This window comes from Antennarius striatus, chromosome 7 (genome assembly GCF_040054535.1).
Source record: "Antennarius striatus isolate MH-2024 chromosome 7, ASM4005453v1, whole genome shotgun sequence".
NCBI lineage: Eukaryota > Metazoa > Chordata > Actinopteri > Lophiiformes > Antennariidae > Antennarius > Antennarius striatus.
The window spans coordinates 23,905,001-23,932,414 of record NC_090782.1 but is presented as its reverse complement, the minus strand read 5'-3'; the positions used below and the strand labels follow the sequence as shown (position 1 = coordinate 23,932,414).

At 51.8% G+C, this 27,414-nt stretch overlaps 2 protein-coding genes across 8 annotated transcripts in view; one reads left to right on the top strand and one right to left on the bottom strand.

Moving 5' to 3' along the window:
• Positions 1-1,222: 1,222 nt before the first annotated feature.
• On the bottom strand, positions 1,223-3,488 carry tm2d1 (TM2 domain containing 1). Its single transcript, XM_068319859.1, has 6 exons — positions 3,321-3,488; positions 2,880-2,953; positions 2,623-2,731; positions 2,452-2,543; positions 1,605-1,678; positions 1,223-1,505 (listed from the first exon to the last, which is right to left on the bottom strand). The coding sequence occupies exons 1-6, from the start codon at positions 3,452-3,454 to the stop codon at positions 1,395-1,397; spliced, it is 594 nt and encodes a 197-aa protein (XP_068175960.1). The 5' UTR covers positions 3,455-3,488; the 3' UTR covers positions 1,223-1,394.
• Positions 3,489-3,603: 115 nt separating this feature from the next.
• Positions 3,604-27,414, top strand: part of patj (PATJ crumbs cell polarity complex component) — a 34,726-nt gene continuing 10,915 nt past the window's right edge. For 4 of the 7 annotated variants that reach the window (XM_068319846.1, XM_068319843.1, XM_068319845.1 and 1 more), the window contains exons 1-29: positions 3,604-4,013; positions 5,293-5,342; positions 5,423-5,592; positions 6,561-6,770; positions 6,841-6,980; positions 8,050-8,230; positions 9,101-9,229; positions 9,346-9,591; positions 9,705-9,807; positions 9,899-9,987; positions 10,074-10,203; positions 10,661-10,786; positions 11,161-11,216; positions 11,327-11,383; positions 11,530-11,664; positions 11,758-11,943; positions 12,015-12,098; positions 12,193-12,354; positions 16,822-17,031; positions 17,115-17,168; positions 19,857-20,123; positions 20,195-20,303; positions 20,564-20,627; positions 20,941-21,021; positions 21,101-21,172; positions 21,263-21,440; positions 21,562-21,672; positions 21,747-21,800; positions 21,897-21,996. In XM_068319846.1, the coding sequence (XP_068175947.1) occupies positions 5,321-5,342; positions 5,423-5,592; positions 6,561-6,770; positions 6,841-6,980; positions 8,050-8,230; positions 9,101-9,229; positions 9,346-9,591; positions 9,705-9,807; positions 9,899-9,987; positions 10,074-10,203; positions 10,661-10,786; positions 11,161-11,216; positions 11,327-11,383; positions 11,530-11,664; positions 11,758-11,943; positions 12,015-12,098; positions 12,193-12,354; positions 16,822-17,031; positions 17,115-17,168; positions 19,857-20,123; positions 20,195-20,303; positions 20,564-20,627; positions 20,941-21,021; positions 21,101-21,172; positions 21,263-21,440; positions 21,562-21,672; positions 21,747-21,800; positions 21,897-21,996 (3,526 nt within the window). In that variant the 5' untranslated portion in view covers positions 3,604-4,013; positions 5,293-5,320. Of the gene's footprint in view, positions 4,014-4,083; positions 4,523-5,292; positions 5,343-5,422; positions 5,593-6,560; positions 6,771-6,840; positions 6,981-8,049; positions 8,231-9,100; positions 9,230-9,345; positions 9,592-9,704; positions 9,808-9,898; positions 9,988-10,073; positions 10,204-10,660; positions 10,787-11,160; positions 11,217-11,326; positions 11,384-11,529; positions 11,665-11,757; positions 11,944-12,014; positions 12,099-12,192; positions 12,355-16,821; positions 17,032-17,114; positions 17,169-19,856; positions 20,124-20,194; positions 20,304-20,563; positions 20,628-20,940; positions 21,022-21,100; positions 21,173-21,262; positions 21,441-21,561; positions 21,673-21,746; positions 21,801-21,896; positions 21,997-27,414 lie in introns of those variants that run through there. The other 3 variants (XM_068319844.1, XM_068319842.1, XM_068319847.1) reach the window with 3 other exon arrangements.

Sequence of the window (27,414 nt, the reverse complement as noted above, 5' to 3'; positions counted from 1 at the left end):
TATGGTAGCTAACGTTAGCTGCTTTAGCTGAGAGAAGTCAGTTTGAGCGTTAAAAGAGGCGGGGTCAGAGCAGGCCACACCTGCTGCACCTGTTTTCATTGGACAGGTGGATTCTGTGGGGACTAGTTTCCTCTGTGGATGAACACGCTTGGCAGTCAAGGGCTATTTTAACAACAAAAGTTGTGATGTGGTGGATTTTTTTGGAGACATTAGTTGAAAACACACATACACACAAATACACACACACACACACACACACACAGCTGAAGGTTTGTGGTGAAGCTGTTTTATCGCTGATTCTTCCGTCGCTCCGTTCCGACTGACACAACTGTAATTTCATGCCTTCTGTGCTCCTTATGTTGTGTGTGTGTGTGTGTGTGTGTGTGTGTGTGTGTGTGTGTGTGTGTGTGTGTGTGTGTGTGTGTGCGTTGTCATGTTTTGTCACATGACGCCACATGCTAAACCGTTTGGTTTCAACCAATCAGCATCCTCAGCTGAACGAGGAGCTGCACTTACTCTGGTGTCCACCAGGCGGCGCAGAGCACTGCACCAGGTATCAGCTGGTGCAAGAGGGTGGCCCGTGATTGGCTGCTGTGTCAGCGATGAGTTGAACTGGAGGTCCAGGTCCAGGTCCAGGTCCAGGTCCAGGTCCAGGTTGTGTTCATACTGAGGAGCTCTACATCTGTTTCTGGACCAGAACTGGTTCTGATCTGAGCCCAGAGGTGATGATGTAAACGCAGTCTGTTGATGAACCAGTTGTTTAATGATCTAAAACACAACAGGGTGTGTGTGTGGGGTGTGTGTGTGGGGGGGGGGGGGTTATATGTGTGTGTGTGTGGGGGGGGGGTTATATGTGTGTGTGGGGGGGGGGGTGTCTCATGGAGCGTAGTGCAGTATAATTGAATTTTGATGAAAAACACATGGCTGCCAACTCTAAACACACATACACACACACACACACACACACACACACACTCCTCCAGACTCACTTAACGTCTCTAAACACTCATCATGTCATCATAAGCCACGCCCCTAGAATCAGCTGATTGGTCGTTACTTGTCTGGTAATTCTGTTCTGGATCCTGATCAGAACCATCTGAGACCAGATCCAGATGATGACATCATCAGCTGGTGATGACATCACCAGTTCTAACCGGACTGGGAACAGGTGGACCAGTGTGATTGATGATGATGATTACGGTGAAATCAGAACTTGATCAGCTGAGGTGACCGACACAGAAAAACTTTATTTACAAAGACAAACGTTAAAAATAGAATAACATCAAATCATTTTAAATTAAACGGTCCAGCGTGTGAGGAAATCTGTCAGCAGGAGGAAGAGGAGCCAATCAGATGCCAGATGCACCTGTGAGGGCGTGTCCTGGTGGGCGGGCTCAGAGCGACAGGTGAGGCTTCCTGTAGGTCTGGTTGGTGATGGAGAGGCGGGTCAGCCGGGCGCCGTAATAATCCACAATGTAGTCGGATCCGTCCGCTGGACCCACAATCTGAGACAGGAGACAGTTGGTTAGCCCCGCCCCCATCACAGAACTAGCCAATCAAAGGACAGTGATGCTTTAATCCGATTGGATCCGATGCCCCCTCACCTGCATGGCGATCAGGATGAAATCGATCAGCGTTCCGATTCCACAGAATCCAACGGTGCAGAACTTCAGGAGCCCTAAGAGACAGAAGGACCGGAGTGAGAACAAGCCCCGCCCACAGCCAGCCAGCCACCAATCACTGAGAAGCAAGTTCAGTCAGGTGCTAACGTCATTAGCTCACGTGCTAAACTAGTCTCTTCTTCTTCAGGTGTTTTTTACTAGTCTTCCTCCTGTGGGCGGGGCTAACACAACTCATAAATAATCTCTCCTCCAAACGTTAAATGATTTTTTAATCAAAGTGGTTTCCGGGACAACCTGTGCCAAATCAGCCCAGGTGTCGGTCCTCCATCACTCACACGCACGCGCGCACACGCGCACACACACACACACACGCACACACACACTCTCTTTGTTTGGATGCAGATGCAGCCCGGTGTTCTGATAAGAACTCATCCTTGTTGTGTTAATCAGTACTATTGTTTGTGGTCAGTGACCAACGCTCGTATGGACTCCGCCCACTTCCTGCGGCTCCAGGAGGAAGTTGGATGGTTGGACGGATGATGTATGCTGCGGGACCCCCAACGTCCACTAGGGGGCTCCACAAATCAGATCAACGGTCAATAACAGCGTTTACTGATGGTGATTGGCTCACCGCCCGGCAGAGCCCCGCCTCCACGCTTCTGTCCTCTCAAACTTCAGCATCAGGGTAACCATGGAAACGGAATTTGTTTTAAAAATTTGCAGATATTTGCAGTCTAAAACGTGACTGATCGTCATGGCAACGTCCTCCCATCCTGGCGGGGTCTGTGTGGTATATATGTGTGTGTGTGTGTGTGTGTGAGTGTGTTACCTAGAGCGGGATATCCCAGGTAGAACCGGTCCGCCCCCAGCCAGCCCAGGAACAGAGAGAGAGCCACGGCCACCTTATAGGAATACCCACTCCTGACAGAAAGTAAACAACTGTTAGCGATCAATCAATCAATCAATCGATCGATCGATCAGAACGAGTCAGAATACTCACACGTTCCTACAAGGGATGGGTTTGCTGAAGCCCACCTCGTCGCCGCTGAACCGGAACTCCGTCCCGTTGGAGAGCCGACAGGTGATGTTTGGAGCCGGGAGACACTCCACTGACACACACACACACACACACACACACACACACACACACACACACACACACACACCTTCAGCAGTGGTTGGTACTAATCTAACGTCACGTGGTGTTCGCCGCCGCCGGCCTGACGCGACCAGGTGGTTCGTGACGTCATCACTCACCCCACGCCCTCATCTGGCTGCAGTTCTCGGGCTCCTGGGTGACGTCATCGATCCTGGGATCCTTGCAGAGATACGTGAGGAGAGTAAAGGAGCCCAAAACGGAATCGAACCGACGACCGCCGCCGCCACAGAGGAAGACAACCGGTCACGGTTCCGTTCCTCCGCGGGTGCTGACGTCATTTTAACAGTCGTAACACTTCCGGGTTGAAAAGAACGTGTCGATCTGACGGCGCACGTGACGCATGAGCGTAGATCGATATATCTATTACTGATTAGAACTGAACTCCAGACAACAACAAGGTTCGATACTCGGATCTGTTCTGACTGGAGCCACAAACGGTGAGCTAGCTGCTAGCTGCTAGCTGCTAGCTGCGGCTAACGCTAGCTCCCGTCCTCGCCCGTTAACCGGCGTCCGGTCGGTAAAGCCTCGTGAAAGGATATTGACCGAGCGTCAGGTTGCTGCAGCTCAACACGTCATCAGCCAGCGCGAGCCTCAGGTGGGACAGCAGGCTGTAGAGCGCGAGGCTCCACATCCCGGAGCGTAAACAAACCAGCAGACTCCGGGAGGGCGCCATGTCTGACGGTCACGTGACAGGACGATGCGTTCAGGGCTGTTCGGGGAAAATGTGGCTTCGTCGCAGCGAGAGACGATGAGAGAGAGTCGGATTTTACCTACGGAGTTTACTCTGATACATATAGTTTAAAACACGTAATGGATATGTAATAAAAATGCAATTTAAAGACTAGATTCAATCTATATCACGTTTTAGAAACACAATAAAATGTCAAAATGTCAAGTTTAGAATGAAAAAGCACCAAAATCTTGGTGAATACAGTACATGATATACGACGTGTAATGACGCGTGACAGCGGGTTTAGACGGTGAATGAATGAAATTATATTTAATAATGGGTAAGATAAAACTATTTAAAAAAATCTCCCTCCCTTAATAAACAAATCTCACTCTATCCCTTTCCCATATTTATTATATAATGTGTTTTCTACTATTTTGTTGTCTACTTTCAGTGATTTCTGTTAACGGATGTGAAAGTCGTTTCAGATGTAATTAGTATTTCCGACGGCTCTTAAAGGCAGCATTAAAGCGACACTGGTGCCGAAGTGGATCCAGTTCATGTGAGTTTTCCGTGACTTTTAAACTGGTTTAAACTGCGTGTTAACTCAGGAAAACTGACGGACCGGCAGCGACAACATCCGACTGTTTACCCGCGATGAATTCGGGGCTCAGGAGTTCTTAAAACCGCATTTATTTGGCTATCTTAGCATGCTAGCGGCTAGCCCCCAGAACGCAGCGCTACGCTGATGGAGGAGAAACTTTCCGGTTGGAGCTCCGGTAACGTTCATAAAATCACGGAGAAATGGACCTCCGTGTGGTTTCCGGTTTGTTAACGTGTGTTTGAACGAGTCTCGGTGGGTTTGAGGAGTTTTATTCCCTTTTTTTTTTCCAACTTTGATGCACCTGCTGCGGGTTGAACCCCCTGACATCGGGTCAGATTGAGCCGCTTTCACGGTCACGACTCGAACGAACTTTTGACGCTCGATCGATGGATTATCGATTAGTTTCTACAGCTGGTTTCGCCCCCTCCCCTCTCCAGGGCGTTGAGTTTCGCTTCCTGTTTTCTCAGGTGAGCTCACAGGTGAGCCCCCTCCCTCCTGTGTGTGATGCGGGGGTGGGGGAATGTGAGCCAGGTTGTTTTTCCACCTGTTTGTGCTGATAAAGCAGGTGAGAGTCCCGGTTTTCCTGTGGGTCAGTAAACACACCAGCAGCTGCTGAGCAAACAGCTGATAACGAGCCGCTCAGGCACCTGAACGCAACACGAGAAGCCTGATCTCAGACCAGCGCTGCGATTTTAGGAAGGTAGATGCGTTCAGGTGAACCAAGTGAACCGTTCACACACAGGTGAACCGTTCACACACAGGTGAACCGTTCACCCACAGGTGAACCGTTCACCCACAGGTGAACCGTTCACACACAGGTGAACCGTTCACCCACAGGTGAACCGTTCACCCACAGGTGAACCGTTCACCCACAGGTGAACCGTTCACGCACAGGTGAGCTTTTCAAGCACAGGTGGACTGTTCACACGTGGGTGGAATCAGTACAGAATGGACCAGAACCAGCTCCCTCAAACGTCTGTCAGATGCGGCGGTCCAGGAACGGGTTCTGTTTCCCGTTTTTTTATTGGACCAGGTGGTTCTGGATGGTCCAAAATCGTAGTTCTAATGGATCGGATCAGTTCCTCAGTTTAGATTCTGGTATCAGCGGATCATTTTGGTCCAGTTGTTCTGGAGCAATGAGACTCACACCGGTTCTCATGATGGAATCAGTTCCAGAGAACTTTAGCCATGGTTCTGACCCGAGGTGAACTTCTCTGTTCTGTGTCTCCTGTTCTAGAGCGACGGACCGACACCGACGGGCCACCATGTTTGAAAACGTCCCGGCAGGTAAATCCTCTCAGGTGAACCCTACACACGTCACGGATTGTTGATTCTTTGTCACCAGAACCTGCTTTGTCCGTCCTCAGCGGAGCAGCAGCAGGTTCTGGGAGCTCTGGAGCGGCTCCAGAACAAACTGGCCCAGAAGGAGGAGTGGACCCACAGCGCCACCATGGGGAACCTGAGGGAGACGCTGCAGAGTCCGCTGTTCAACCACATTCTGACCCTGCAGCACTCCATCAAGCAGCTCAAGCAGCAGGTGAGCAGCTGGTCTAGAACCAGAGATCCAGAAAACTAGAAATCTGAACCACATATCTAGAAAACTATAGAACAAGACCTAGATATCCAGATCCAGGGATCCTGAAACTAGAAAAACCAGAACCAGAGATCCTGAAAACTATGAAACGGACTCAGAGATTCAAAAAACTAGAGATCCAGAAACTAAAAAAACAAACAAACCCAGCTCTCTAGAAAATCTGGAACCAGATATCCAGATTCAGGGATACAGAACACTATAAACCAGAACCAGAAATCTAGAAACAAGAACCGGAGTGAAAGAAAACTCGAGAGCAGAACTAGAGGTCCAGAACCAAGGATCCAGAAAACTACAAGGCAGAACCTGCTCTCTGCTGGGCTGTTGGAGGCGGATTCTGGGACAGAACGTCAGAACCGGTGGGCGGGGTCAGGACTGACTAGACCGGGCTGTCCCCATATGATCCGACACGTAGCTCCGCCCAGGCGCTGACGGCCTATCAGGTGCGAGCGGCCCGGCGTGACCCGGCCCACTCCATCTGTATTCCCCTCCAGCCGGGCCGGTGCCGGGCTTCACGATAAACAACCTGCAGCCAAATTAAGATAATGGCCAGAACCGACCGCCTCATATTCTAAGTGCTGCGAAGGTCAGAGCGTCTGCAGAACCCGGGACTCCTCCCCTTTTTTACCCCCAGACCCCCCCACTCTGGATCTATCACGCATTAATATGTGGTGTCGGCGTGAGTAACGGCGTGTCCCCTGTGTTGATGGAGCGGCGTGGATCCGTTTCCACAGTGTGAGAGTAAAGGTCGTTCATACGGCACCTGAAGGGGGCGTGCCCATCCACCCCCCCACCCTCTGTCGGCCACGCCCTCCTCTTCCTCTCTTCTTCCTCTCAGGCGTGTTGATTTTTTTGTCCAATTTGTTTTAAACCGTCAACAGCTTCTTGCTCTTCCTCCTCTTCCTCCTCCTCAGCTCAGCTCTATGCCTCCTGAAGCTCGCAGTGACGTCAGTTTCTCCAAGAAGGGTCAGCTGATCATGAGCGCTGTCAATCCCGCCACCAGCTCGGCCCCGCCCACTCTGACCGCCTCCTCCTCCATCCTGACCAATGGCTCGTCTCCGCCCGTCCAGCAGACCCCGCCCTCGTCTGACCTCCAGCAGAAATGGATCCTGGATGCCGCCAAGGTGGGTGGAGCCACAGCTGGAACGCAGAAACACACCTGTAGCTCCGCCCCTCACATTGGTGCGTCCGCAGGGCCGTCCCACGGAGCGGGTCGAGCTGACCCGCCCCCTCGCCGGTGGGCTGGGCTTCAGCGTCGTCGGCCTCCATCCGACAGGAAGTAGCAGCCAGGGCGTGTTCGTCAAGCACATCCAGCCTGGAGGCATCGCCCACAGGTTAGCACACCGTTAGCACGTTGTTAGCATGATATCCCATCTTTTAGCTTAGCATCTTAAACAGCTCTGTTACTTTTACATCGTGGTGGTTCGTGATAAGCTAACACTGCTAACAGACGCACACGTCACCACAAAACCGTTCTGTACAACACGTTCATTTACGACACCGGAAACATTGTCAACACAACGTAACGTAAACATAGCAACAAACAAGTAAACAACAACACGACAACAATCATTTAGCATCCCTGTAGCTTATTTGTTGATATGCTCAGGCGGTACGGCTAGCCTGGACGTCACTTCTTGGAGTTTGCTGCTAGCTGCTGCTAGCCGCTATTAGCTGTTACTAGCTGCTACTATCTGCTGATAGCCGCTATTAGCTGCTACTAGCTGCTACTAGGCGCTAATAGCTGCTACGAGCTGCAACGAGCCGCTGCTATTAGCTGCTACTAGCTGCTATTAGCTTCTACTAGCTGCTACTAGCTGCTGCTAGCTGCTACTAGCCACCGTATTAATGTCTCACTTGTGAGTAGCATTTTTAGCACATTGCTAAAACAACACAGGCTTGTCCTTCTTGCTAAAACATAATTTGAAAAGGGGGCGGCACGGTGGCGCAGTGGTTAGCGCTGTCGCCTCACAACATGGCGGACCCGGGTCCGAGCCCCATTCTGTGCGGAGTTCGCATGCTCTCCCCGTGTCTGCGTGGGTTCTCACCGGGTTCTCCGGCTTCCTCCCGCCTCCAAAAGCATGCGCTTCAGGTTGATTGGCCGGTCCCAGATTGCCCGTAGGAGTGTGTGTGCATGTTTGTATGTCTTTGTGTGTGGCTCCGCGGTGCACTGGCGTCATACCCGGGGTGTCCCCCGCCTCACGCCCTATGCCAGTTGGGATAGGACAGTGAATTAAAACAAAAAAAGACATAAACAACAATCACTGCTATTTTAGCATTGAGCAGCCTCTCTGTAGCTTAGCATGTAGCTTCCCACCACAGAGGTGCGGACTTGGCTGCTAATGCTAGAGCAGCTACATCTGTGGTCTGTGGTCTCTGACTGGTGCGATGTCACGGCTGCAGGGACGGGCGTCTCCAGGAGCGGGACCAGATCCTGGTGATCAACAACATGGCGCTGGAGCCCGGGATCAGCCAGCAGCAGGCCCTGAGCCTCCTGCAGCAGCCCGGCGAGAGGGTGGAGCTAGTGGTGGCCAGGGACCGCCCGCCCAGCGCAGCGCCGCAACCCGCTGCCGCCATCAACACGGTGAGGAAGTCTACAGACGTGCGAACGATAGCGGCGTAGCTCTCCTGACGGGTAGGGGCGGAGCCTCTGCGAGGGGCGTGATCAATGGACGCCGATGACAGGAAGTGATGTCACAAAACAAATCCATGTGGTCCAGAACCGCTGACCCGTCTCTGAAGAGGGGGAACAATGGACGCCTGTCGGAGCCCGACGTCCCAGAACTGTGGATCGGGTCCCATTTTGGGGGGGGGTTGGATCACACTGCCCCTCTTGTTCCGTGACTCCCCTCCACCCCCCACCCTTGGATCTGGGTCGCATCCCGCATTCCAAGCCTCCCCGCTTTTGTTCGGTCCCGTCCCATTTCAAAACGAGGTCACCCCCCCCCTGTCTCCAGGGATCCACATCGCCGCTCGTATAAAATTCTGATTAAAAATCAAAAATGACCGTCAACGATTGAGTTCTGGTGGATCTGGATCCGGATCCTGATCCGGATCCAGATCCTCCCCTGCTTCTCGTACGTTATTCCATGCTAGCCGCTAACGCTGTGGCCTCTGGTTCCGCTCAGGTCCGATTAATCCTCAGCGCCTCCAGAGCAGCTGATAAGGGTTCTGGGTTCTGATCCCATTAACCCGCCGGCGGTAACGGATCCTCCCACCGCCGCCGCCGTTCTATCAGCTCGGGCCGTAATGAGAGCGGCGCCGGAAGCTTCTGGCGCTCGTCGATCAGCGCCGGTAATTACCTTCGAGGTCCACGGTAACGACCTTTCACCTCAGGACAAACGACCTCCAGGAGGCGCCGGCAGCGGCGGAAACGACCGCTGATTATGAATCGGTCGGGTCTGAACCGGTTTGAGCCGGTTCCCACCGTGTCTGAACGCGCGTCTCCTTTCAGGACCAGTGGGACCACGTGGAGGAGATCCAGCTGCTGAACGACGGCTCGGGTCTGGGCTTCGGCATCGTGGGCGGGAAGACGAGCGGCGTGGTCGTCCGGACGCTCGTCCCCAACAGCGTGGCCGACAAGGTGAGAAGCGGACGGTTCCGTTTGCGAGTCAGAACCGAAGTTGAATCATCCAATCAGGTTGCGTTTCTTACGTCTGTTTCTATGGTGACCGTCTCTCCCGCTCCACCTCCAACCAGGACGGCCGTCTCCGCACCGGCGACCACATCCTGCGGATTGGGGCCACGCCCACCAGCGGCCTCACCAGCGACCAGGTCGTCAAGGTGCTGCAGGGCTGCGGGAGTCACGTGACCATGCTGATCGCCAGGAGCCCCCGCGGGCAGAAGGCCCCGCCCCTGCCGCCGCCTCCTCCAGACTCCGCCCCCGTCTCCTCCTTACCCCCGCGACCGCCGGAAGTCCCCGCCCAACGCCGCCTCAGCAAGACGGTAAGTTTAAAACAAATGAAATATTCACAATCGGGACGACCCGGGACCGGATCAAACCGGAACCGGATCGATCCGGATCCGGTGAGTCCACTTCCGGGTGTGTTTGATTCCAGCCCAACCTGGAGGGCTACGAGATCCACGAGGTTCCGCTGGCGAAGAAGGACGGCCAGAGTCTGGGCATCTCCATCGTCGGACAGAACCCTCTGACGAGCCAAGGTAGGCGGGGCCAAAGAAGGCGGGGCCAACGGCGGCGCGCGCTCTCTCTCTCTCAACATATGTGTGTGTGTGTGTCTCTCGCCCCGCCCAGACGCCGTCGGCGTCTTCGTCAAACACGTGGTTCCCGGCAGCGCGGCGGACCAGAGCGGGAACATCCGCATCCACGACCGCCTCATCGCCGTAAGAGCTCCGCCCCCTAATATCTCAGGTGTCTCAGCACACTTCCTGTTTTGACTCCGCCCCCCCAACCCCCATCTTCTCCACAGCTGGACGGCGTCAGCCTCCACGGTCTGACCAATCAGGAGGTTCTGGAGGTGATGAAGAGGACGGGTCGGACCGTGGTTCTGTCGGTGGTCCGGAAGAAACCCCGGGCCCCGGAGCGATCGCTGGACAAAGGTGCGTTCGATTCGTCTCGCGGTCGCACGTGTAGACGACGACCTTGAAGCAGAGGTCGCCTGGCGCCGGGCTGCGATTGGCCGGTTCCGCTGTGACTTCCTGCTGCGTCCGGATGACAAATTTGTTTACAGTTTGCTGTAATTTCCAAAGCGCCGCTCCTTCGCCGGCGTTCGGGAGATAAATCCCGCCGCTCCAGGGTCATCACTCTGCCCCGCGCCGGCCGGCGGGGGCGGCAACGGCCGGCCCCCGGGGGCCCCCGCGCCGCTTATCTGCTCCAGACGTCTTTTTATTCCATTACACAGGAAGCAGGAGTGGACGCGGCGGCGCTCCGTTTCTGCTCCTCCTGTCCGGGTCGCTTTATCTCCCGGGGTGTGAAAAATAAGTGTCTCCTTTATGGATCGGCGGCGCCGGAATGTTGGAACGTGGTTCTTATCCCGACTTCTGCCCCCCCCCCCAGTGGAGAGGGAGTCGAGCCGGGTCTCGTCCAGGAGGTCACTGGAGGTCACGCCCCGCCAACCGGGGTCAGCCGGCGCCCCGCCCAGGATGGGAACGGCGTTCTTCGGCGCGGCGGAGCGAACACGAGGTGGGTTCTGATCCGATGTCCTCCCTCCTGCCTCAGAACCGACAGGTTTGGACCCGTCTGCCGATCCAAGCGGCGGCGCCGCCGTCGGCTCGTTTGTCCCTCGTTAGCTTGGCTAAGTGACCAAACGCCACCCTAACACTTAGCGCACGCTAACACATCGGGCCGACAGATGTAAAGCGTCCGGCCCGTCTCAGGAAGTTCTGTTTGTTCAGCCGAACGGCGCCGATGAATAGCTCAGAGGTTAGCGATGCTAATTTAATCAGAGGCTGCTGTTCCACCGCCGGGCCTGCTGGGAAAAAACCCGACGTGTGTGTGTGTGTGTGTGTGTGTGTGTGTGTGTGTGTGTGTGTGTGTGTGTGTGTGTGTGTTTGCAGATGCAGAGCTGAGGGCGAAGTGGGAGGCGGCTCTTGGACCCATGTATCAGGTTCTGGTGAGTCCAGTTTTTCATGCGGTTCTAATCGATCACAACGGATCAACAGAAGCTGCTTTCTGATCAGAACCAATCAGAATTGATCAGAACTGATTGTTCTGTTTGGTCAGGTGGTGAAGTTGGACCCGGTGATCGAAGACGATGAAGAGCTGCAGAAAGCATCAAAGGTGAGGAACCAGAACCCAACGGGGCCGAAACAGTCCAGGTTCACACAGTGAAACAGCCAATGGACTGTTGGTCATGTGACGTGATTGGTGGTGTGGGCGGGGCCTAAGCTTGAACCAGGACTTCACGCGTTTCCCCTTCCTGTCAGCTGCTCCCGATCCACACGCTGCGTCTGGGGGTGGAGCTGGACTCGTTCGACGGACACCACTACATCTCCTCCGTGGCCCCCGGGGGCCCCGCGGACAAACATGGCGTGTTGAGACCAGAGGACGAGCTCCTGGAGGTAAACGCTTCAATTTGACTCAAGGCAGGAGGCGGGTCCTTGTAGGAGGGGCAGAACGGTTTGGGTTTTTAACGCCTCCTCCGGCGTCTGCAGGTGAACGGCGTCCAGCTGTACGGGAAATCCCGCCGGGAGGCGGTGTCCTTCCTGAAGGAGGTGCCCCCCCCCTTCACCCTGGTCTGCTGCAGACGCCCGACCTCGGACCTGGGACCGGAACCGGAACCCGAATCGGAACCGGAGTCTGAACCGTCCGGACCGGGACGGCAGCCCAGCGTGGAGGAGGTGAGCGAATCAGACGCACGCATTCCCCGTGGAGGCGGAGCCTGCGACTTGAGCTGTGGCGTTTCCCGCAGATCGAGCTGAAGCTGTCGTCGATGCTCTTTAGCGCGCCGGAGCCCAGGGGGAACACTCCTGAGCTGGCGCCGGCGTCCAGAGAGGTAACCGTCAGACAAACGTCACCTCCTTTTGAAGGGAGAACCGCTGCACTGAACGGTGTGTGTGTGTGTGTGTGTGTGTGTGTGTGTGTCTCAGGAGGTCCAGCCTAAGATGGTCCCGAGGGAGGAGATGGAACCAGAGGAGGAAGAGGAGGAAGAGGAGGAGGAGGAGCTGGCGCTGTGGGCTGCAGAAGTTCAGGTGTTGGAGCTGCAGAAGGAAGCAGACAAAGGCCTCGGCTTCAGCATCCTGGACTACCAGGTGTGTGTGTGTGTGTGTGTGTGTGTGTGTGTGTGTGTGTGTGTGTGTGTCACCAGGTGACCTGGAACCAGGTGTAGGTGGGCGGGGCTTAGATCACCTGTGTTATCTGCGTGATGTGTCTGATTCGGACCGGTTCGGTCTGATCCGCTTTCATCAGTAAAGCTGTCATTTGTCAGTCACCGGTTGCCATGACGACCCCTTCCGCTCATCCTGATCTGATTGGAGCAGATGGGCCAGCGCTCAGGTGAAGTCATGTGACCGGCGGCTGCAGGTCGGATCACGCCGTCTGTGGGAGGACAGGTTGTTGGCCGCTGCCCAGCCTCCTCCAGCTGGAGGAACTTTAAGTTTGTTCGCTCCACCGGTGCCCAACCTGAGGGTCGGGGCCCCTCCCGCAGATCGCCACGCCGACCAGACGGGTCGCCGCTTACGGAGGCGGGAGGGGGACGCGGCGCTGATGAGAAACGGCGTTTTGTTGGAGCCGATCCCGTTCCTGCCTCCAGCAGGTTCAGAGACGAGGACCCGGTGGAGTCGACGCGTCGGAGCGGGTCGGGAGGAAGAACTGACGGGAGAGTCTTCATCACGTCTTCATCCGACCGGCTGCTCATCCGACCGCGGCAGAGAGGAAGAGACAAACAGGAAGTAGAATCATTCACAAATTGGCTGCCTGCTCCAGCTGTTCCTTAGGGAGGGGGTCTTTGTGGGGGCGGGGGGGTCGTTGGGTTGTAACAACAGATTTTAAATGAAAATCGACCTAAACAGTTGTTGATTTGCGTTTACAGGTTACAACAGATTAATGTTGTTGTTGTTGTTGTTGTTAAGGTTGTTATTTTTGTTGTGAATGTGGTTTGTTGTTAAGGTGGTTTGTTGTTAAAGTTGTAGTTATTTTTGTTGTTTTTCAGGTTGTTGTTAAGGTTGTTTGGTTGTTTTTATTTTTGTTGTGAAGGTTGTTAAGGTGGTTGTTTTGTTGTTAAGGTGGTTGTTGTTGTTAAGGTGGTTGTTGTTGTTAAGGTGGTTGTTGTTAAGGTGGTTGTTGTTGTTAAGGTGGTTTGTTGTTAAGGTGGTTGTTGTTGTCGTTGGGTTGTTGAGGTGACAGCTGGATGGTTTATGAAGCAGAAAAGCTTTATTTACATCTAATTTAAATTTGTTTCTGGACCAGAAGCCACCATGTCTGAGTGGGTGTGGTTTATGCAAATGAGCAGACGACTACGCCCTTTATGGAAGTGGGCGTGGCCTAAGCTTGTAAGCTCTTCACTCCAGTACACCTGGTGTGAGCCCAACTGCGGTGTCACACCATCATCATGAGATCTTTAATAAACAAACAGACAGACATGGACGGAGACTCTGCGGGTTCACTCCCCGCATTCCGTCTGTGATTGATTGTAACCATGGCGACGGCAGCAGCCCCCCCCCCCCCTCGTCTCTCGCCCAAGGGCACGTCGATGGGGCTCCTGCCAAAGCGTTTCCTGTTAGCAACTCGCCGCCTGTCAGAGTTGAGTGAAAGATGGTCGGAGGCAATAAGAGAAGAGCCCATCCGTCTGCACCCGACCTCATCCGACGCCGACGCCTCTAACGGAACCGACGGCGCGCCTGAAAAATGTCCTATTTCCTCTGATCCGTCACGCCGAGGAGGATTCGGGACAGAGCCGCCGCGCGATGTCATCGTGATGTCATCGGCAGGCAACCAGAAGATGTCTGTTCAACGTTGTTTCCCGTATCCATGGCAACAAAGTGAACTTTTTCTAGAAATTAAAGTTTTTGTCCGACCCTGGAGAAGAGAGAACGGATGGATGGATGATGGACGGATGGACCCGACGTCGACGGAATCCGCTCCACTCGTGGCCTCGGAAGGAAAACTCTTCATCAGGAGGAAACTTTCTGCGGGAAGGATGAAACCTCCGAGACCCTGAAAGGTCCGCAGTTTAAAATAAAAAGTTAGAGGATTGTTTTCTTCTGACTGACATCATAAAGGTCTTAAAAACTTCGGGAGACATTCAGAAACCTACAGATCCAAAAAAGAAAGACGGCAAAGAAAAAAAACAACAACCAACACTCCCTCCTCCTTGTTTTCTGCTTGCAGAAAAAGTCAAGCGGGAAACATTTCACTCCTTTTTGGCAGAGCACATTTATAATTTCTTTATTTTTCCTTTCACTCTCCTACGTTTCTGAGATCTCCACTTTCTGACAGCGGAGGCCTTTCTTTTTCCGGAGGATCTTGTGGGAGTGGAGGACCGGCGTTCTGACTCCTCACCACCTGTAGCCATGTTGTTCAGACTAAAAATACACGCCGCTTTGTTCTGGCAGCGTGAAACTTGGCACGGCAGCTCGCGCTGCAGCGCGGGCGATGCCCAGGGTTCAACACGGGGGAATTCACAAAATGTACATCCGCCGCATCCAGCAGAGGGTTGCAGAGCGGCGCCGCTCACCTCTGCCGGGTCCGGGCTCCGGATGGAGCGGGTCGTCCCGCTGGCTGCTCAGGTTAAACGGCCCGAGTTTGAGAAGTCGGCTCGGAAAGTTGTGGAACGGCGCATCAAATTTATTGTTTAAAGTGGCCCGAAAGTTCAGAGTGGAGAAACACACCTGTGTGTGATCAATAATAATATACTGGTTAGTGATCAATGATGGTTAATGATCAATAAATAATATACTGCTTAGTGATCGATAAAAAAAATTCTGGTTGGTAATCAATAAATAATATTCTGGTTTGTGATCAATAAATAATATTTTGGTTAGTGATCAATAAATAATATTCTGATTAGTGATCAGTAAATAACATACTGGTTAGCGATCAATAAATAATATTCAGGTTAGTAATCAATAAATAATATACTGGTTAGTGATCAATCAATACCCCGGTTAATGATCAATAAGTAATATTTTCATTTATGATCAATGAATAATTTCTGAGTTTAATTTCTGTTTCTTTTTAGCCTTTAAGTTTCTAAATTTAAAAAATAATTCTAATTCCTGTTTCTACCAGTAAATTTTTTTAAAAGGTTAAAGAAAATCATAATTTTTCTACCAAATATATGAAATAAAATCAATCGTTGTTTCTTATATAACAATTATTTATAAACAAATTTTTTTTATATATCTTTGACATATTTTCATTGATTAGCTGATTATTGATTAGTATTGATTATTATTAGATCTATGTAAACATGTTACATTTAACATGTTTAATCAATCTATAGAATATTGTTGTTGTTGATGATGTCATCATGTTGAGGTTATTTATTGATTTGTTCCATGGGTCGCGACCCCGACTTATCCAGATCAGATCCGTTCCTCCTGTCCGGCCTCCTGAGGCCTGTACCATAAAGCTGGATTACTACTTAGCGAGATAACTTCAGGCTAAACCCTGGCTTTTAGGTACCAAAACTGACTTTCTATCGGGCTACGTTGTCGCGGTAACCTATGCTGAACACCCAACCTGCTCCGGAGCAGGATAAGTTCAGGATAAGAGCTCAGCGGGTATAACAGCCCCACCTACTGACTGACAGTCCCACAGACAGTGTGCATTGCACTGAGGTTCTTTGCCACAGTTAATATATTTCTTAGTGATGTTCGTAATTATTATGATGTCCTTAAATCCCTCGTTGGATGGGTCACAAGCAAGACACAGATAAAATGACAATCAATTATTTGTTTAAGTAAATCATGGATTCATTCATTCATTCATCGGTACTTTTATGTATTGTGTTGGCGATGCTGAAAACCTCTGAAGAACACAGTATGTAGAGCTGTTCATAAAGTCTCGGGGCTACGATCACATGTCATAACGAAAAATGTGGTACACACATACATTTATGGAACACACAGATGTTACTGTAGTCAGATACACAAGTGCAGTCATAGTGGGGCAGTAATATTATAATGGCACTAACTTCCGCATTGACGCAGTCGGCGATTTAGTGCCATCAATCCTTGCGCCGTTTGGCAGCTGCAACTGTGTTGCTTTTTGCCTGGATTATTGATTTGTATTGATCGTATTTATTAATTATTATTGTTTGCTCCTCCGTTGTGAAATACGCGGCTCGGGCCGGTTTGTTGCATGTTTGTGATTGGTCGCATGCAGCAAACTCCGCCCTTTTTATGTGAGCGCGCACAGATCTAGAGTGGACAAGCCTGGATTGAATTAGTGAGTTGGTAGCCGGCTTTATGGTACCGAAAATCCGGAGGGCGGATGTCTGGGTAAGTGAAGCCAGATAAGGAAGAGGAAGCCCGGCTGGGTTAATCAAGCTTTATGGTACAGGACTCAGGTGTGTGTTGTTGTTTGTGTTGTCGTTTGTGTTGTTGTTTACGACGGTAGGCGGTGTGTTCTCTGGTCTCTGGCGCCCCCTGCTGGCCACTGGAGGATCTGCGCCTCAGCTGATTGTCTGGTTTTCAGCTGAGTGTGTTTTTGGGTCAGGAGGTCCAGAACCAGAAGCGGGTTTGTTTGTTTGTTGAATCCCCCTCTCAACCCTCCAGGACCCGCTGGACCCCGGCCGCTGTGTGATGGTGGTCCGTTCTCTGGTTGCGGGCGGTGCTGCCGAGCGTCACGGGGGCCTGTTGCCTGGAGACCAGCTGGTGTCGGTGAACCACATCCTGGTGGAGCGGCTCAGTCTGGCCCAGGCGGTGGAGACGCTGAAGTCCGCCCCCCCGGGGGCTGTCCGGCTGGGCATCCGGAAGCCCCTGGCGGTAGGTCGACGCCTGAGGGTCAGGTTGAAAGGTCAAAGGTCAGATGTGTGAATCTGGTCTGAGGTCTGTTTGTGTCGATGCAGGGGGGCGGCGGCAACCGGGCGTCACTGAGCAACCGGGACGTACCTGTTCCAAAGGTAAGGCCACCCCACAGGTCAAAGGTCAAACACACCGGCGTCAAAGGTAAGACACGACCATCCCAAAGGTTAGAGGTCAAACACAGCTGTCCCAAAGGTTAGAGGTCAAACACATCCCAAAGGTCAAATGTCAGACAAACCTGCCCCAAAGGTCAAACACACCTGTCCCAAAGGAAAGACATGCCTGTGTTAAAGGTCAAAGGTCAAACACACCTGTCTGTCCCCCAGCCTTGGTTCTGACATCAGATTGGACAGAATCAAGTTTGTTGGGGGGGGTCAGTGGATCTGGGCGTGTCTGACAGAAAAACTTCCAGGTGTGACTTCCTGTCATTGACTTTCTTCAGCGATGAGGTCATAGTTCAACCAAATCCACCAACAGGAAGTTCTACAGTTGGTGTTGTTTGAGCCTCCGACCACCAGGTGGTGGCGCTGCGGATTGTTTTCATGTGTGTGGGTGGCGTGTCGATGCGAATTGATGGATGTCGTTTTGTGCGTCGCTAGCTGGACGCTAGGTGGACGCTAGCATGCAGCTCGTCGCTGCCCGCATATGGCTGCAGAGATGCTAACCAGGTTAGCCGCTGCGCTGTGACAGATGCGACGTTAGTCTTCGTGTGATGGCGTGATCATCACGTCGCAGCAAAGCAGGAGGCGTTTGATCAGGTGACACAACATCACCTGGAAACGTCCCGATGTCGGAGCGCCAGTGAACGCAGCACCGCTAGCAGACTAAGAGGGGAGAAACCGTTGAGACTCTGTCCCTCCGTCGGCCGTCCCCCGTCGACTCTTCTTTCACCTCACTTCTGTCGCTCCTCTCCTCTTCCTCTCTCGTCTTTCATCTCTTTCACCTTCTTTCACCCTCTCTCTCCGAAGCTGCTGACTCAGCTGGACGCCGTAAAGTGCTCCATCAGCTCAACCTGCAGCATCTCTCTCTTAAGTGAGTCGGGGGAGGCGCGGGGGGAGGCGCAGGGGGGAGGTGCTGTGAGGACACTTTGGTCCTCCAGCAACAGTACACGGAGAACTGCAGTACTCTCAGTGAGTAAAGCCCCGCCCCCTGTCTGTTGTGATGTCACTACCAGGACTTCCTGTCACATGGTGGTCTGGTAAACACGCACAGACTGTTTTAGCAACTCGTTAGCATGCTGCTAAGGATATTCAACGGAGTAAGTGGGTAGTTGTGTTTTGAGGCTAACGCTAATGGAAAATGCTAACTTATTCACCACCAAATCAATAACATCATGATGTCATGACGTCGTTGACCAGGGTTCAACTCTCTGAGTGCGCTAAGAGTTAGCTAACATTAGCAGCGGCCCTGACAAAAGACATGCTAGACATGCTAACATTAGTAGCAGCCATGACTACAGCCATGCTAACATTAGCAGCAGATTTACCTGCTTGCATGCTAACATTAGGAGCAGCCTTGGCTGCAGATATGCTAACAATAGCAGCAGCGTTACCTACTGAACCGCTAACCCATTTAGTCTGTTGAGAGCTGAGGTTCTCAAGTTCCCGTAGTACTTGAGTACTGCACTGTACTCAGTTACTTCCTGCCCCCTCCCCACCCCCCCAGAGGGGGCGTCGTCCTCTGCGCTGCTGTTTTATCTCCTGTTTTATATGCAGCCCATTTGGCTGAAGAGGTTTTTTCACAGCCCACAGGTCTCTGATGGCGTCCATAAAGACGGTTGGGTCGGCGCCGTCACTTCAGCGCCGGCTCGTTTTCTGTCACGCCAGCGCCGCTGACCAGCGAGAGACCCCCGTTAGGCGTCCACACCTCGTTAACTTTTAGAGGTCACGTCAGGGAGGCGGCCGCCGAGGCTCCCGGTCCGGATCTGCTGCTGCGACAGCACTTCAGTGCGAGCGGCGCCGCCGCCGCGCTGCGCCAGGACTTTATGTCGCTTACTTTATTGATTACAGCGCACCTTCAAGAGACGTGCGGCACCCCCCCCCCCATGCTCAACCGTCATTCACGACGATCCGTCAAAGCTTCCTTAAGTTGGTGACGAACGACCCAAACCTGAAATATCAGTGCTAATGATGCTAATCAAGCTAGCGCAGCAGCTCCCTTTTCATCCTGCGTAGTGATACGCCCAGAAAGTAGTCCTGAAATCGGTCTCTCCACTGCCGTATTGATTCCTGATTGATTATCGGTCAGCTCCGGCCGGCTCATCCCACCCGTCGTCCTGACCCCCCCCCCCCTAATGGCGGCGCCGTTAAACGACGCCGTCCCTAAATCTTGTGGATGTGAAGGCCAGGCGGGCCGGGCCAACAGGCATCCGTCTGCTAAAGTCGCGTTAGCGTGATGAGCTGCTAACGCCGCTCCTCCATCAGGCGCTGATGGGCCCGAATTAAAAGAACAGCAGCCGAGTCCTTGAAGAGGCGCCGCCGCGGAGATTAGCCTAAGTGTTGTCATTAATATTCCCCCGCCGCGGCTAATGGCTGACGCTAATGTTAGCAACCGGAGACGGCTGATGGCTGATGCTAATGTTAGCAACCGGAGACCCTCCGTCTGCGCTGAGGACGCTCTGGGGGGTCGTTCTGGTTTCTGAGATTCAAACTTCCATCACATTAGAAATGGGTTGAACCCGTGACCTATGCCCCGCCCACAAAGCTAAGTGGGCGTGGTTTGTTTGATCACGAGACCAGATCAACGAAACACCTCATTGTGACCTTTGACCCTCTCGTGTGTTCCAGGGTTTTGGCGACGGCTCCATCCTGCCGGAAGAGCTTCAAGAGGAAGAGGAGGAGCCAGAGCTGATCCTGGATGGAGGTCTTCCTCGCTACTCCTCCTCCTCGCTGATGTCAGACCCGCGTCCGCCGGAGGAGGGCAGAGAGATGGCCGTGGACGAGGAGGAGGAGAAGGAGGAGGAGGTGAACATGGGCTCGTTTCCCAGGAGACCTCCTCCATCCTGGGAGGAGTGGAAGCTCTCAACGTCCGGACGAGGAGGAGGAGCAGAGGAGGTGAGACTAGTTCAAAACACCTGAAGAAGAAGAGACTAGTTTAAAACACTTGTCTGACTCTTTGTTCTCAGGTTGGACGTAGGGCGACGGAGGAGCTGAGAGACGACGATGATGATGCTGATGCTGATGATGATGATGAAGACCATGGGAGTGTCGTTTCTGGAGGGAATCTGGTTTTGGGTCAGAAACTGAATCTTAGCTTCTGTTTCAGGTTGTTAATGAGACGTTTAGCGTCGTTAGCGTCGTTAGCGCCCTCTAGGGGGCGTCTTTGGACCGGTTTCAGGAAAGGACGTCGATGTCGGGATCAGACACCCAGCCGGTCGGGTTCAGACACGTAACAAAACGCTGAGTCGTCGAGACACAATGCTGAGTCAGCTGAGATGAACACAGGAAGTATGTTTCAAAATAAAAGCCTGACGGTGTGTTCCATGTGTTTTCAGGTTTTCCAGACTCCAGGGAAAGTGAAGCTGATTCGGAGCTCACGCTGACGGACACCGACACCGAGTCAGTACTTCCTCCTCTTCCTCTTCCTCTATTTCCTCTTCCTCCTCTTCTTCCTCTTCCTCTCTTGCGTCTTTCCCGGTCCTGTGTCGCCCCCCACTGGTATAATTTTTACATCATTGATTTGGTTTTCATCTCTAGGATGTAATACGTCTGAACTTCCTGTTTCCCTTTTTTTTTTTTTTTACATTTTCTTCAGTCCCTGAAACAATTTTTAATTTTCTCCATTTGTTGTTGGATCTTTTACTTTTCATCTTGTTTGATCCGTATCGACCGGTTCTGGTTGTGTGTTTGACGATCCGTTTCCTGTCTGGAGGTCCATCAGGTTGATGAACAGAGCCCGGCGGAAGAGGCGGAGCCAGGGCGGAACTTCCCTCCTGACCAGAGGCGTCCACAGGTAACGAGGACCGCTTCACCTGCGGAGCGGGGAGGCGTCGCCGTGGAGACGGGTGTTGATTCTGGTTTTTCGTTCACAGCCACTTGCCTGAAAGAGAGGAGGGGGAGGGGGAGGAGACGCCGGCCTTCAGCCACTGGGGACCACCCCGCAGGTGACGCCGGCCACGCCCCCTTCGGATGACGCCGATCCAATGCAGAGACGAGCACATCAGGGGCAATAAATGGTCCGTCTGCCCCCACAGGGTGGAGGTGTGGCCTGAGGAGGGGCAGTCTTTGGGTCTGAGCATCGTGGGGGGGCAACACATCATCAAGCGCCTGCGGAACGGCGAGGAGCTGAAGGGCATCTTCATCAAACAGGTTCTCCAGGGCGGCCCCGCCGCCAGGACCGGCAGCCTGAAGACCGGAGACAAGATCCTGGAGGTGAGACGGGTGGAGCGACCGGGTCCAGCCGGCGCCGCCAAAGACAGGTCTGTTCACCTGCGTGTGTGTGTGTGTGTGTGTGTGTGTGTGTGTGTGTGTGTGTGTGTGTGTGTGCGCGCAGGTGTCGGGTATCGATGTCAGAGGTGCCAGTCACGAAGAGGCCGTCAGCGTCATCAAGTCAGCACCGAGTCCCGTCGTTTTTCTCGTCCAGAGCCTGTCCGCCACGCCACGGGTGAAGCACACACACACACACACACACGGTTGATTCTGGTCTGACCACCGCTCACTTCCTCCTGCGTGTTCCAGCCGGTGTCTGTCATGGATCCCAGCAATCACAAAGCGAAGCGCACGCCGTCGACGGTAAGAACCCGACCGTCAGGCTGTGACTCCTGCAGCGTCCAGCAGGGGGCAGCACCGCCCGCCACTCACTCCAGCTTCTCTGCTTTCACTTCACAGCAACCAGCCACTGCCCCGCCCCCTTTGAGACAGCCCCCGCCCTACAGACCTCCCAGCCGAGCAGAGCAGGAGTTGACCTCTGACCTGGAGAAGGTCAAAGGTCAGAACTACACACACAGATGAATCACACACTCCTTCAGTAGACCGAACATCTGTAGCCACGCAACAGACTGTAGTACTCAAGTTTGATGGTGTGTGTGTACTACTGACTGAGGAGTATTACTACTGTCAAGTGGAGTATTACTACTGTCTAATGGAGTATTACTACTGTCTGATGGAGTGTTACTACTGTCAAGTGGAGTATTACTACTCTCTAGTGGAGTATTACTACTGTCTGATGGAGTGTTACTACTGTCAAGTGGAGTATTACTACTCTCTAGTGGAGTATTACTACTGTCAAGTGGAGTATTACTACTCTCTAGTGGAGTATTACTACTGTCTGATGGAGTGTTACTACTGTCTAATGGAGTATTATTACTGTCTAATGGAGTATTATTACTGTCTAATGGAGTATTACTACTGTCTAATGGAGTATTACTACTGTCTGATGGAGTGTTACTACTGTCAAGTGGAGTATTACTACTCTCTAGTGGAGTATTACTACTGTCTGATGGAGTGTTACTACTGTCAAGTGGAGTATTACTACTCTCTAGTGGAGTATTACTACTGTCTGATGGAGTGTTATTAATAATCCACCTTTAATAGTCCACACAATGGGGAAATTATGTTTTCCTCTCCAGTTTTCTGTACATGCATATATACATATGTGTTAGTCGGCATACACACACAAACATTGTACACAGGCCCCTGAACACAACACACACTAGGGGCCTGTAGGCATGCAGTTGATATCAAGGAGTACAGGGAGGTGGAGGGACAGGTCGCAGCTTCGGGGGTGCGCCCCAATGAGCAGCTTGTGGGGAGGACGGCGCCTTGCTCAAGGGCGCCTCAGCAGTGGCTGGGAGGTGAGCTGACACCTCCCACTGTCAGCTCACACTCCGAGGATGTCTGGCTGGAGCGGGAATCGAACCACCGATGGCTGGGCGCTGTCTGGTTCCAAGACGTCCGCTCTACCGCTGAGCCACTGCCGCCCCCCTATTACTGTCTAATGGAGTATTACTACTGTCTAATGGAGTATTACTACTGTCTAATGGAGTATTACTACTGTCTAATGGAGTATTACTACTGTCTAATGGAGTATTACTACTGTCTAATGGAGTATTACTCCAGCAGTGGATCATATACTTGAGTAAACGAGTACTTGAGTACTTTTCTCTTTCAGTGGACTTTAAATCCACTGCAGTTCCTGTGTCCTGCCACACTGGGGCAGTGGAGAGCTTCCTGACCATCTGGTTGTAGTGACGCCTGCTGCCTGTAGGTGGCGCCTCCAGACTGTTTGAACACAAGCACAGCCTCTTACTGGGGCACTGCCAGAGACGCTTCCTGCAGCGCTCATTAAGTATTCATCCACTGGATGGAGGCTCCGCCTCCTGCATCAGAACCCCTGATCAGCTGTTTCACACCTTTAAACAGGAACCAATCAGCTGCATTCATTCGTTCTGTCAGGAGTGTGTCGTTTGTTACATCACATCCAGCAGGAGCGATGGTTACTATGGTAACCAATTAGTTCACCACAGGCAGAGGGTTGTCAGGACGCCCCGCCCACTTTCATCATCTAACCTGGGAAACACACACACACACACACATACACACACACACACACATCATTATGAACACATGTTGTTATCCACCTGTTAAATTAAGTGGGTTTAAACTGTTGAGTCTTCTGGTCAGGTGATGTGGTCAAAGGTCAGGTGATGTGGTCAAAGGTCATGTGATGTGGTCAAAGGTCAGGTGATGTGGTCAAAGGTCAGGTGACGAAGGGAATTGGTGAAAAGATGGAAACCTAAGTATCAACCGTTTAGTCGTCATCCAAAAACTCCTGGGAGACTAGTTAGTAAGACCTGTTTAGGAGGAGACTAGTTAGTAACACATGTGGAGGAGGAGACTAGTTAGTAACACCTGTGGAGGAGGAGACTAGTTAGTAACACCTATGGAGGAGGAGACTAGTTAGTAACACCTGTGGAGGAGGAGAGTAGTTAGTAACACCTGTGGTGGAGGAGAGTAGTTAGTAACACTTGTGGAGGAGGAGAGTAGTTAGTAACACCTGTGGAGGAGGAGACTAGTTAGTAACACCTGTGGAGGAGGAGAGTAGTTAGTAACACCTGTTTAGGAGGAAACTAGTTAGTAACACCTATGGAGGAGGAGACTAGTTAGTAACAACTGTGGAGGAGGAGACTAGTTAGTAACACCTGTGGAGGAGGAGAGTAGTTAGTAACACTTGTGGAGGAGGAGAGTAGTTAGTAACACTTGTGGAGGAGGAGACTAGTTAGTAACACTTGTGGAGGAGGAGACTAGTTAGTAACACCTGTGGAGGAGGAGAGTAGTTAGTAACACTTGTGGAGGAGGAGACTAGTTAGTAACACCTGTGGAGGAGGAGACTAGTTAGTAACACCTGTGGAGGAGGAGACTAGTTAGTAACACCTGTGGAGGAGGAGACTAGTTAGTAACACCTGTGGAGGAGGAGACTAGTTAGTAACACCTGTGGAGGAGGAGACAAGGTAATAATACCTGTTGAAGGAGGAGACTAGTTAGTCACACCTGTGGAGGAGGAAACTAGTTAGTAACACCTGTGGAGGAGGAGACTAGTTAGTAACACCTGTGGAGGAGGAGACTAGTTAGTAACACCTGTGGAGGAGGAGACTAGTTAAGCGGGTTGGTTAACTCCTGTGTTTTGTCGTTGCAGGACTGGTTTGACCAGCGGTGCCCGTCGGTCGGTTTCCACTCAGACTGGAGGATGTCTGTTCTGTTTCTGCTCGTTTCTCTGATTCGCTGACTTCCTGTTCAGTTTGCTCTCCTTCGCTCTGATTCGCTGACTTCCTGTTCAGTTTGCTCTCCTTCGCTCTGATTCGCTGACTTCCTGTCTGTTCTGTCGGCTCTTCCCTCCACCTCCCTCTGGTCTGGGTGCGTTTGGTTTTGTCGGTGCGTTTGAAGCGGGCGGGGCTTGTGTTTCTGGGCTGCTGGTCGAAGGAGTTAATGGCGTGTGGGAGGAGCTTATTTTCAGCTGGTTTGATTGGTGTTTGCTGTTTGTGGGCGGGATCTGCGAACTAATTTCCTCTTCCTTGTCTTTCCAAACGCTTTGAGTTCAGCGGCGATTTTCAAGTTAAGAGTCTCCACTGGAAGTAAAGTAAAATAACGAAGTGAAGAAATCAGGAAAGTCAAACCACTGAAATCAATTTGGAGTCAAATCAGGACTAAAATCAATGGAGATTTTAAAATCAGGGTTAAAAATGTTCGATCTTTACATCTTATTCTTTTAACAGATTTGTTTTTAAATGTTTCAGTGGCTTCATTTTAAATGTTCTCTTTTGACTTTGTAAAATTTGACAGCAGACGTGTCAAAACTAACAATTTAAACTTGTTTTTGCTGAATAAAAATTTCCTGTTCAAACCCGCCAAAGTAAAGTCTCAGGCAGGTCCTTTCAAAATAAAAGTTCCAAAACGCTTTGAGCTTTTCTTCCTCAGCGTCGGTTCTGCAGTCCCATCGCTGGAACCCAAACCAGTATTTAATGATTGATTGGACCAGACTGATAGAAACACCTGATTGGTTCAGAATCTGCTCTGCAGGAAGTGTCTGTCAGTTTTAGGGAACATGTTCTGATTGGCTGATTAATTCGGAACCACGCCCACCAGTCCAGCGAGCCGGGTTTCAACGACCTCTGGACGACAGATCGTCATGGAAACGGGGAAAACACACCTGCAGCATCCACACGATGAAATAACCAACATCAAAGGAGACTCAACCAGTGGGACATGATTGGTTTAGAGACGTCATGTGACTCTTGGACCAGGAAGTCCTTCAGCTACAAAGCATCCCCGTCCTCACGGAGCCATGAAGGTGATTGTGTGCATATCTGGCCAGCAGGGGGCAGTGTGGACACCACAGAAGAGCAGGGGCATGTGCGGAGGCGGGGCTTTGATGACATGTCTCACCTGTTAACATCACGATGTTTTCAAACAACGGCGAGGGATTTAAGCAGACTGGATCACTGGATCCACAACAGAACCTGGATCCAGATCAGATCCGGATCACCACCACAGCCACCACCTCTACGGCACCTTCATCAGGGTCTTCATCAGAACCTCCACTAGAACCAGCACCGCTACAATGGAAGAAAGAAAAATGAAGTTGGTATTTAGAATCCAAAAGTTTCTTGTTCCGTCTGCTACTTCTCTCCAAACCTCCTCTTCCTCCTCTTTCCTCCTCATTTTCCTGTACCACCTCCTCCTCCTCTTCCTCCTCCTCCTCCTCCTAACGTAACCCTAACCAACCTCATCAGCAGTATCTCTAAATCACTGCTGGTTTCACCTTCATCAGTGTAAATTAAATGACTTTGGTCTCGTCTGCCTCATATTTCACCCTTTCCTGTCCTTTGGTTCACGTCCCGGTTGATTTGTAGACGTTCTGATCTTCTGAGGCTCCGTTAAGGTTATCGACACGAAAGCATCGCTTCCTGCTGAGCGACCGCCGTCAGGACCGCACAGCAGTCACAAACTCAGCCCTCGTCCGATTGGTCAACGTCCCTGGTCATGTTACTGTGAGTGTAGGCACAAGTGACAGACCAGTTGCATGATGGGAATTGTAGGATTCAGCCTTTCGGGGCTCAGATCTAGACCTACATATTGGAGACTTCACAACATACCAGTGATGCTACTGGCTCTGACATCATCACCTTCATCAGCCCGAACCAATCATCATCTCTGATTCAGAGACTCCACCCACAAGGAAATACGACGTCACCTCTAGCGGAACCAAACCGGACCGTTCACTGTGTGAACCTGGACTGTTTCTGTTTCACTGTGTGAACCTGGACTGTTTCACCATGATACTGATGTTTACATTAGCGTTAGCATGGCAGTGACAGCTTTTGGGTTGTAGTTGATCTGGAGCTCAGCAGTGAAGGCGTTACTGTTGCTAACATTTAGCAGCTGATGCTAAACCAAAGTTGTGCTAATTTGAGCTAATTTCCATCGCTGCAGGAAGAAATCAGTCTCACTTTGCTGCCTTCTTCTTCGTTGGTTCCAGACAAATCGCGGTCTGTTTGAACTGTAGCTAAGCTCCACCCACAGAATCTGCCTGTCAGTATAGGCAGCCAATCCTGACGCTAATATTAGCTAACCCTGAGGCTAAAGTTTAGCACATCAACCGCTAGTCTTGAGGCTAAAGTTTAGCACGTCTGCAGCTAGCCCTGAGGCTAAAGTTTAGCACCAGAGCTCCAGACTGCTTTCCTGATGGACGTTTCCCGAACAACCCGATTCTTCTGCTTCACAGGGAAACATTCACTATTTTTAGGTTCCATCTTCACGAGGCAGTAAACAGTCGTCAAGTTTGTGTGTGTGTGTGTGTGTGTGTGTGTGTGTGTGTGTGTGTGTGTGTGTGTGTGTGTGTGTGTGTGTG